The sequence below is a fragment of the Geospiza fortis genome, unplaced genomic scaffold (genome assembly GCF_000277835.1).
Source record: "Geospiza fortis unplaced genomic scaffold, GeoFor_1.0 scaffold11, whole genome shotgun sequence".
Taxonomy (NCBI): domain Eukaryota; kingdom Metazoa; phylum Chordata; class Aves; order Passeriformes; family Thraupidae; genus Geospiza; species Geospiza fortis.
Genome location: NW_005054304.1, coordinates 55,607 through 66,894, shown reverse-complemented (window position 1 = coordinate 66,894; position 11,288 = coordinate 55,607). Strand labels below are relative to the sequence as shown.

Below are 11,288 nucleotides of genomic sequence, written 5' to 3'. Positions count from 1 at the left end.
AGGAATGCCTGACCTGTAGAGTCAGTTCAAGGAAGCAAATAAAGAAAAACATGATAGGATTGGTTATCAGGGTCAAAATCTGAGACATGCTTCATGATGCCAAGTCCTACACACAAGCAATTAAGGGCTCATCCCAAAAAAGCTGAAGGCTGATTTAAAAGAAGCCTAATAGGAACCTAGACACATATATAACCTGGTTTCTAACATCAGTGAAACTGGACAGATCTCTAGGTTCTTTTAAGTCAGAAAGGAAGGGGATTTTTTATTACATACACTGCTGTTCACAAGAATTAATGCCAAAGTCATAATTTATTACCATTTATTATGCAAAGGCAGGTCTGAGGGCCACTCCTCAGGGACTGTATCTCTTCTAATGTGTACTTGGTGTTGCATACTCAGATCACACCTCTGAGCACAGGAGTTGGCAGTCCTAGCACACCAAGGCCAACTACAAAGCTGCTCTCAACAGGGTGTTTGGAACTCCTTTCAGATGCACATAACCTCATTCAACATAGACCACTGACCACCCCAAGTGAAGTAATTAGCACTGAGTCCCTGGATTAAATCTGTGAACAAGAAATACTGGAAGAAATTGTTTTAAAAATTATACCAGGCTCATCTGTTAACAAACTGTCTCCCTTTGCTCCCAAAATATCCTTTACCACTGAACACCCACTGTCCAACTGCTCTAAGTAATCTCTTACTACCAAAGCAAGTAACTTCTAAGAAAAGGATTTGGCAGTGCTCACCACAACTAGCAATGTAAACCAGGAGTAACCCCCAGGCTCAGCTGAGCCACAATTCTCACCTGTTTGTAGGGTAGGGAGGATCTGCCACTGTTCCACCATGCACTGGGAGCGACCTGGGGTAGGAGATTAAGGCTGGTGCAAAGTCTTGTGGAGAAGTGATATACTCAGGGGACTGCACCTGCTGTGCCTGCTGCTGAGCCAGCATCTGCTGCTGCAGGAGAGCCTGCTGGTACTGCTGTACCTGGGAGATCAGGGCTGTGTTACCACAACATGCATGGGCTGGCTGAAACTCTTCTGCCAACTATCAGCACTGCTCTTGCAGCCACACACAGTCGCCACCACCGCCCTTCTAGAACACACGGGTGCAGAGAAACCACTCCAACAACTCAGGGAGACTGCTTCTCTTTTCCAGCCTATTGCCACTTACATTTCTGTCATTAGTGCAACTCAAATATATGCCACTGCAGCACTGCTAACTACATGCTCATCATCCTCTATTCTTAAATCTTAATACAAGATTTCTGGACAATTTCTCCTGATCTTTACAAAACAGGCTATGGCAGTTAGCTCTTTTGCTTTTCAAGTAAGAATTGGATGTCACCATCTTCAGTCACTCTGTTGTGTAACATGTATTTGCTGCTGTGGCTAGTACTGGAGACATCAACCAAGTACATTTCAAATGAGCACAGACAGACCTTATGAAACTTGGGATAGATCCCATCCTATTATTAATACACAAGTGAAACTCCAGACAAGCTGGTTTGGATTAACTTCCCACCAACTAATTATTATTTTAGATACCAAACCACATGCTATTTACCATGTCCACAGCTCAGTATAACTTTTCTTACTGCATCTACACAAGAGTAGATTTACAAGCACAGGCCATATTTTAAGATTGTACCATCTCTGTGACTTACCATGGCAGGATACTGTGACTGGGCAGGCTGCTGCTGGTACACAGATTGCAGCAACAGCTGCTGCTGGACCATCTGCTGGTGCACTGCTTGGTGATACTGGAAAGACAAAAAACAGCTTTAGAAAGTAATGATGCCCCCTCAGAAATAAGCAGGTATTTTAATTAATGTTTCTTCTGACTATCACATCTATGACTGCACAGCATTTTTTAATTAGATATCATATAATCAAGAACCAGCTCGCAATTCAGTCACTGCACTTGAATCACTCTGTTTGGAAGCTTTTTCCTTCCTCCACTCCCCAGCCAATTCTTAAAAAAAAATCAGACAATATATTCAGCACTGGTGCATGTACAGCTATCTACTGCAAGCACAATATCACCCATAATCACTCCTAACATTTATCCCAAGCTCCTTTACACATGGATAAAGCCTTGAAATCACACAGTGGTGATGCCAAGCAAGATGGAATACAGAGTCAAACTGCAAGAACACAGCACAAGGCAAGCAACTTTTTAGACAAACATTACAGGGCCAATGAGGGAACAAAGCAAAAGCAAGAAGGAACAGGAGCTGTTTTAGCTGGAAAAGTACAGGCAGCAACAGCAGAATTGTTGAATGATCCCAAGGGTTATGAACACACACAATGAGTCTCCAACACCTGTCTAACAGCTCTGACTGTACCTGCTGGATATAAGCATCCTGCATGGCGGGCTGGTGCTGCAAGTGGTGCAGCTGCTGCAGTCTCCAGTCTCCCTGCTGCAGCTGCTGGAGGACCCTGTGCTGCTGGGGGGTGGTCCCTTGGGACTGTGAGATGTCTTGTCCATTCCCTGGTCGAGTGGCTCCTGTGACAGACAACGCTAATGACATCCAGAGCTTCCAGCTTCAGCCAGAGCTCTCCCTGACTGGTTTTCATCTCAAGATGACACTGTCTGTCAACACCTCTTCCCAGTCTGACAACCAGGACACCTGGCAGATACCAAGTTGACTTCTTCACAAGTAATTCCAGGCCTGCAAATGAACCATTTCTACGTGCAAGACGCTGGAAGCTTCATCTGATCTCATGACAGCAAGCTGGGTTCCAGACTTCTGCTTTACCAGCATTTAAGTTACACACTGCAGGATCTCAAACCCTTATCTCAAAGCATGCAGCTTTGTATGCATTCAACACAGAGGGTTGTTGGTTTTTTTTCTCCCCTAAGGAAACTATTAGCTCATCCATTAAACTCCCTTAAACAGAACACCTGATGAATTTTGCCACTCAATTGCTTTTGCACCTTTTAAGAGACAGGTACTACCATAAATTTCTCTCTGCCACAATGTGTTTTACATTCTGAAGTGCCTGTGAATGATCTGTTCCTTGTCGTAAGAGATAAAGCTTTTCAAGCTGGATGTTACATCGATCCCACCCACTAAAAAGTACTTATACCTGGGACACAAACATTCTCAGAGGCCTTTTGAGACTTTTCCAATACCATCCCTGAAACTACTCTTTCCTTTTCTGCAGCAGGCACACAACAGCATAAAATGCAATTAGAAAGTGCTCTAGGTATAAATGTCAACTATTTCAGTGAATACTTATCACAGCCATAACTCTTTCTGAATGAGAAAAAGAACAAGGATTTTGCAAAAACCCATTTCACTTGAATGAGTCTTCCCTAATTCCCACTGCATCCACAGTGCCATGTGGAATGAACCTGTCAGTCATGAAAGAAGTGACCTGTTTCCAGCCTACAAATAGGACCAATAGGTTGGTGGTATCTCATGACTTTTTGAGGCACAGGGGAATATTTTTCCTGCTATAAAAAACCCAGTTTGATACAGAAGGGTTCTGTACTTTTTGTGAATTATTCACAAGTCAAAACAAGTGTGAACCTTTGTCTACAGTGGGCAAGTTCATTGAAAAACCGGTGTTAAGCACAAGGAAAAAACACTTGCACTTCTCTGTCTGAATATAGTTTCTGTGGCACCTCAAATTTACAACTCACACAGTCAGAATCTTTCAGAAATGAAAATTTGTTTTTTGGTATGTAAAAAAAGACTGATAAAACTGAGTTGTAAATGTTATCTCTGGTAGAGCAAGAAGAAGAGAGGCAGAGTTGCTTCCTTATTTTGGTCCATCCTCAGACTTGAAGTTACCTTTTTGCCCACAATTAGCAAATTCCCCAGGAACTTGTACTTTGACAGGAGTTGCTGAGCTCTGGATCGCCAGCACACTGGAAGGGGCAGTGCTCGAGTTGGCCTTTGGTCTTTGTCGTGGTGCAATTGAGGTTTCTGTTGGTCCAACAGCATCTGTTATTCTGAAGGGACAATTTTCCCATGTAAGATACTTGATGAAAAGATAAATATTTCTACTTCAAATTTGACACAGTAGATCTCTTAACAGCTGAGTTATGTCTCAATAATGTGCTACTCTACTTCAGCACTGCAAGTAAGTACCTTAAAACTCATTCCCTAAAACTCCAGTCCCGTGCTTGAGTCCACAACACTACAATTAGAAACAGGACTACTGTTCATATGTACCAGAAATAAGAGAAAGGAAAGCATTATGTGTTAGGTCAAATTATTTCTACTGCTACAAATTTCTTCTGTTTTTGTTCCTCTTTTTTTTGCAAATGAAGTTGATAATTATAACTGAATGTAGAAATATCTGAGTCACACATGGCTGGCAGATTCAAATCCAAATACCTTCCATTAACAAGGAAAGAAAGGGTAAAGGATTTACCCAGCATCAGCCTTATGTGCATACACACTAGATCATGGCAGGAAAACAGAAGCATGGAGAGGAATTACCATGGTTTTGGGTTTGTTTTTATTAACAAGGACCAAAAAAGTGAATATTTTCCCATAAAAATTTCAATTTCTCAAAATCAAAACCCATCTACCTTCAAAACATCAGTTTCCCTCCATGGATTCTCAATATAATGAAAAAAGCAAAGGTGTGGAATCCAAACAGACTTGAAGCTCTTAGAAACACAAGTTTATCTAATGACTTCTACTGAGGTAATACTTCATTTATTCACAATTGTATGAAAACAGATCTTAAACAAACATGTAGCTTAACAACATTAGGATAAAGAAAAGTCACATCCCCTGCTCACCTTGCTTTTATTTGGCTTTTTCTAGCAGCTGCCTCACTAGCTGTCATGGGTTCAGGAAGACTTGAGGGGACAGGAGAATTCTTGGGAAAAACAAATTTGAATAAATTAAAAAAACCAAAATCCTGAAAAAAAAATTGAATCCCAATATTCCTCTTGAAAATGTATCAAGACCTCCACGTGCCAAGGCTCCATGCAGAACTCAGAGCTGTAGCTGGAAAAGGGTTTACCTTAACAGTTATCTCTACATCCCCTCAGTGTGTGGCAGAAGTAAAGCAGCACCTGACTGGTCTGACTCTTCTGTCAGCTGCTTCACTTCAGGTACACTGCCAGCTACCAACAATAAAGTGCAACGTGGTCTCCAAGCACTTTGTGTGACTGCACAGAGACTCACTTCAGCCTCATGCTCTAAAGCAAAGACCAATCTTTGGAGGAAACTGTTTTTAGCACATGCTGCTCTTCCACCACAACACAAATTCCAGAACACCATACAGCACCAAAGCTTCAATGGGCTTTTTACGCTACCCCCACCTGAAACACACTGCTGAATTAATCCCACATCACCTAGACTGTTTTATGAGAAATATGCCAGTTTGGGGCAAAGGAGGACAACCAATCCTCTCTCATGACAAATGCACATAACAAACACAAATCTAAATCTGGCCACAAATAGAGACAGTTAATTATCAAATATTTCAAGACTTCCTGGTTTATTTTAATCTGTGTTGCCAAAAGGCAACATTCAAATTTACTGAGGACATCCTTCTACAATGATAAAGGAAAAAAGTAATTCAAAGGGATCTTGGAAAACTCACTGGTCTGCCTCTGAAGACAGAGATTGCTACAACCAGTATTTGTTGCAAACTCAATTTTGAGATGGATTTTTCCTGATGCTTGCCTTGAGAGCCACTTTATAATATTCAACATTAGATAAAGTCCCCAAATTCCATTGTAGTACAGACATAATTATATCTGTGAAGCAAGTGATCTTGGAGATCAAGCTCAGACCCCCACAGAAAGCAAGGCTAAGAAGGCAGGCTGACTCAAGCACTGCTCTGTTTGCTTTCCAGCTCCCTGGAGTCCTTCCAATGGACTACCACAATTGCTAAGGATGCCTAAGCAAAGGGTTTATCCAAGAGCAAGCATACATGCTCTTGACAGTCCACTTACAGCATTCAGCCTTCTACTGTCAACAAGGTTTAATATCTGCCTATTTCACATTGACTGTGTTAAGAGATTACTAATGGCAAAAATCCTAAGCCAGGTATTGGAATGGTATCAATATAGCCCACAGAGCTATGCCCCCACAATTATGAGCATATTTTATTTATAGAGATTTTTAAATTTATATTTTATTTACTCATACTGCGTGTACACAACATGAGCTTGACATGTTCTCTGCTCTGTGCTACATTCAGGAACCAGGCATGTGACAGAACTGATGTGATCTCTCAGCTCCTCTCACTGACTTCTCAGTATTACCTACATAACACACTGAAAATACAAGGAAAGTCAAGAGTACTTACATTTATATTGGACACTGGACACTCCTTTTTGGCAATTTTAAAGGCAAAGAAAGATACTTGAAAGATATCAGGTCTCTTCTCTTGATCTGGTTCAAGCATATATCCTGCAAAATTGATAAGACTTATCACTGCTAGATCACAAAAAGCCTGTTGAGATATAAAAAGCTGTTGAGACAGCTACCAGCAAGGAAAAAATCCAGCAGTTGCACCAAATCAGCTTACCACCAAGAGTCATTTGCACTGTTATCTTGGGTGTGGGGGACTTGTTTAAATACTTTTTGTCAAGTCAAATAGTTTACAGCGTCAAAATCAATTGCAGAACATGCATGCTGCTCAATAAGCTGACACAGCTGTGCAAAAGGGAACTTAATTGAAGTAGGAATTAGTAACTGCAGAGAGAAACAGCACAAAACCAACTCACTGCACTAACATTTTCCAGGATTAACACAAAATTCAATGTAGCTAAAACAAGATTGACACATCTTACTACATCAGGCTTTTCTCTGTAGGTTTCATTGACTATGAACAATTCTGCATACAAAAAAATACAGTTTCATGAATAAAAGGACCTTTCCCTGACAAGACAAAATTCCTTATGTTCTCTCTTAAACACTTGCTTCCCAAATTAAAAGGTTTGTTGTTTTTCCAAGAAATCAAATATAACACAGTATATATAATCGAGCAATCTTGCCTAGATAACCAGAGAGCATAAATAAACAGTCAAAAACACTTTCTAAAAAACCTAGACCTCTAAAAATATGTTCTGCTATGAAGTAAATCAACACTATGAAAATGTAACTTCTCACTTCTGATGAACAAAGAGAAGTACACTTGCACAAATGCTCAGTAGAACAGCCAACCTAACATGTCATTTTACAAAAATCCTCCATAGGTTGAAAAATAATATCAGACAGATCCTAGAATTTTACACAAAGTCATTATTTCATGTCCTGTACAGTTCACTGCAAGTTTAATTTTTAAGAGATTTTACAAAATAACAGATTCCAGCACTCAGCTGCAGCACCATGACATGGTATTAGAACACTCACTGAAGCAACTCCTGTCACTTGATTCTGAAATGTTAAACTCATGGGGTGGGGCACCTTCAGCTTCTTCCTCCCCAGTCACTGTCTTGTAAAAGAGCTCAGATGAAGCCACAGTCCCTGAAATACCTTTTATAACCAAGTGCAGCTTTTTATGACTTCCACTCCAAATAGAAAGAAGGGAAGTTTACATAAGGACATTCTGCCTCACCCAGATATATTCCACATCAGTACTGCTCATCTTGGCACAGCCATTCATTGAATTTAAAAAATCTGCATTCATACCTAGGAGAAAGGATTAAAACCCATACTTTTCTTAAAAAAAAGTAACACAGTGACAGAAAACTACTTAAGTCCTTTGAAAACTCATCTCATTTTGTCAGTACTGGCAGAAGGCAAGTGCTTACTGTCATTACTGCTGTTTCTCAATTATGAATGTGCACTCAAAAAAGTGGTTTGGATTTGGTATTGCTTATTACATAAAAGCATAAGCTATGTGGTCAACACAACCATAGCTTAGAGTTATAAGAGCTCCTATTCAAACCCTTTTAATTTTTCATAGGCTGTCCATCTCACTCTTTCAAGGGAGCCTACTCTAAGCTGAAAACAAGGACAATACTGATGATTACTGTAAATATTAGTTCCCACATCTGTGTCTGGGTAACAGATGAATCACAAGCCTCAGAACTGCTTCATGTCCAAAATTTTCCTTAACACACTTAGTGCTTCCAAACTGCTGCCAGAGCTCAGATCTGACACTGGGGGTTGCACAAAGCTTCCCAGGTTTTTGTTCCAGTATAAACCATGCAACTACTATTAAAATTGTCCCCAGTGCAATTAATCTCAGCACACTGATGTTGCTATGCTAAAGTGGCACTTCAAATTTATCTAAGCACAACTTGGACAGAAAAGTCTGACATTCCACAGAAAACACACACTTAAGCGTAAAAAATATTAACAAACAGAGCTAAACAAAGAGAAGCAGTCTTGGCATTCCCCCTATTCCTCTGGGACACCTAAAGAAAAAAAAATCATTCCTGAGTCCCAGAGAAACCAAAGAGTTCCCTTGAGCTTCAAGGGCTCTTGGGGAGTTGAGAGGCACAGCTGGAGGTGGCAGGGTTTGAAGCAGACGTGCTGAGCAGCAGCTCAGAGCTGTGCTTTGCTGGCTTGGTGAGCTGGAGGAGCTGCTGCAGCGCCTGTGTACTTACTGATCAAGCAGTGCACGCTGTGCGAGTACCGCGAGCCATCCGGGATGGTGAAGTTCCCATCACAAATGGCCACCTGACTTTCTCCAAAGGGAAGGGAAAAGAAGCACAGCTTATACAGCAAGCAGCCCAGTGCCTGTAAAAGAAACACAAGCCCTGTCAGGGGATGAGAACAAGCCCTTGCTACCACAGGGCAGCCCTAATAACGCTGCCCCCTGGCCGCAGAGATGTTCACATGCTGTGTGGGAGCTGCACTTTGGAACACAGCTGATGTGCCCAGCTGATGGATCAAAGCTGCTCTAACAACACTTGCTCTTGCTCCGATTCCTGTAGCACACCCAGTACAAACCGAGCACACCAAGCGCTGCATTCTCAGCATCATATCACGACTCTTTGCACTAAATGTCTTATCTTATTCCTTGTCTGCTCATCAACTACTAAAAATACCTTTCTTGATCATGCTGGCAACAGGTTTCCATAAGAAATCACTGGGGGTTATCAAGGAGAAACCAGAGCCAACATAAGAAGAGATGTTCTAAATCACATCCCCCTTCCTTTAAATTAAAAAAAAAACCAAACAAAAAACATGGGATTCATTTTATTTACAAAAACCTAACTACCCAAGACACTTCTACTATTCTGTGTTCTATAGCTGCCCAACGTGTTTCATTTTCCAAAAATTCGTTTTTCAGTCAGTCAGTTCTGGTTTTAATTCCCCCTTCCTCTATCAGTCCCATAGATCACACTATCCAATTTTTTGCTTACCCAGATATCTGCCTTGGTAGTAATGGGCTTTCCTCCATATAGATTGATCATCTCAGGAGCTCTGTATGATAGTGTAGTGTACCTGGAAACATAAAATAGAGAGGACATAGTTAAAAATCTAGTATCACAAGTGAGAGGGTGTTTTCCTGATCCACCATGCACACACCAACCACACAAGTCTCAGACATGTGCCTAGAATTGTCTTGCATGATGTACATCATTGGTGTATTGCAGCATCACAAATAATATCTGGAGCAGCAGTATGACCCATCATACACAAAAATAAGCATTAAGTCAGGTTAAGTTGGCTTTTAGTGTTATTGCCCCAAAGCAGACTTTTGCCAGAGTGACTGTGCATACACAGCCTGAGGGGAACAACTGCTGAGTCCTACAAGGGCTCTCCCTATCCCACACTGAAACATGCAGAACACAGACTTCAGAACACTAACACCCCAAAACAACTCAGGTGGTAGTTCAAATACTTCAGAGATGGAAAAAGCCTCTATCACTTCATGACTTGAAAACAAGCAGCCTGTATTTACCCCTCTGCAGAAGTTAGGCCAGAAGGGCAAAATCAAAATAATACATGTTTTCACAAGTGTGTCTAAGAAAAGTTGAAATAGTTTTCTGATCAGTCTCAGGAGAATGGACATGGACCATACTCTGCAAATGAGACTCAGCATAAATGCATTGCAGTGCTTCTTTACATCAGTTCTTGGTATCTTAGCAAGTATTTGCTTAGCAGTATTAAAAAAGCACAAATGAAAAATATCCAACTCCTAAAATGGCCAGGAGCCAGACCTATATTTTTGAACAATTCACTTTCACAACAACATGTTGTTTTTTTTCCAACACCTTTATTTTTAAGAATCACAGTTTTGAAAAACAAGCTGAATAAATGGAGGAAATCGTATCAAATACTTGCAGTCTTTTACTGTATTTATGCCAAAATTAATTCAAGATCAGATATTAATTTCAATTCATTAGTGATACATGCACACCACACTATAATACATGGAGTTTCCTGGCAGCACAGTCATTGCTTATGACAGATCACCTAAAAGTGAACTTACTTTTTAATTTCTTCTTCAACCATATTAACACCATCTTTTTGAGGGTTCAGGTATTTGTTAGTGGCACTGCCAAAGTCACAGAGAACGTAGTTCCCATTATCATTTAACAACAGATTCTCCACCTTCAAAGAAAACCAAGACACAAAAGGTAGGTTAACATAAAAGCATGAACTTCTAGGTTAAGCGTTACTCCATGTTCTCACACACAAACAGGAAGTTTTCCCAAAAATCAACTCCTAAACTTTGTTTTAGCAATAGATGATGTCCTATAGGTAATGTCTGTTTATAGTTTCACCAACAGCAAGCTCCCAACTAGAAACCTGTCTTACAGAAATCTCTCCCATATCCTCAATCCTCTTCAAGCAGATCCCTGATTTTAGCCTGGAATTTCTTACAGTGAAGGTCATACCTTGAGATCCCGGTGAACTATAGGTGTTTTGCACTGATGCAACCGGGCAACAGCTTCACAGGTGTCACAAAATATCCTCATTACTTCTGGCTCCGTGAAACCTGTCTGCAGACGCTGGTTCATCTGGTTCACAACTTGCCCAGCTAAAGAAACAGGAGAAATCTCTTTCAAGTAATTCCTATCAGGTACAGAAGTAAAGAGTTATATGCTTGAAGTCCACAAATATGATGCAAGAAAGTCTTCCTCAGCTACGGTATTTGAACAAAATAAACCTTGTTTCCCAACTGCACACTCTTGTACTACCCTAAAGAGAAAAATTATTGGCTCAAATGAAAACAATCCAGTCCCTGAGGCTGAAATGTGTTTGAAACCAGTTGCTGCAAACACAAAAAAAAAAACCATCACACCAATATGTCACCTCAAAACTACCTCTTGCATTAGGATCCATAACCCAAACGCTGTCAAGTGAGATCATGAATTCATTCTCTGAACACCCTCTCTGT

The 11,288-nt window shown here is 40.6% G+C and overlaps 1 protein-coding gene across 1 annotated transcript in view; it reads right to left on the bottom strand.

Annotated features, from left to right (window-relative positions):
• BMP2K (BMP2 inducible kinase) overlaps positions 1 to 11,288 on the bottom strand; it is a 34,797-nt gene that overhangs the window by 17,750 nt on the left and 5,759 nt on the right. The window contains exons 5-15 of the mRNA XM_031066370.1: positions 10,786 to 10,928; positions 10,377 to 10,498; positions 9,304 to 9,385; positions 8,542 to 8,674; positions 6,291 to 6,394; positions 4,768 to 4,847; positions 3,806 to 3,966; positions 2,351 to 2,511; positions 1,670 to 1,765; positions 809 to 990; positions 1 to 13 (exon numbers count right to left, since the gene is read on the bottom strand). The exon at positions 1 to 13 is cut by the window's left edge and continues 190 nt beyond it. Coding sequence (XP_030922230.1) covers positions 1 to 13; positions 809 to 990; positions 1,670 to 1,765; positions 2,351 to 2,511; positions 3,806 to 3,966; positions 4,768 to 4,847; positions 6,291 to 6,394; positions 8,542 to 8,674; positions 9,304 to 9,385; positions 10,377 to 10,498; positions 10,786 to 10,928 — 1,277 coding nt within the window. The remainder of the gene's footprint in view (positions 14 to 808; positions 991 to 1,669; positions 1,766 to 2,350; positions 2,512 to 3,805; positions 3,967 to 4,767; positions 4,848 to 6,290; positions 6,395 to 8,541; positions 8,675 to 9,303; positions 9,386 to 10,376; positions 10,499 to 10,785; positions 10,929 to 11,288) is intronic.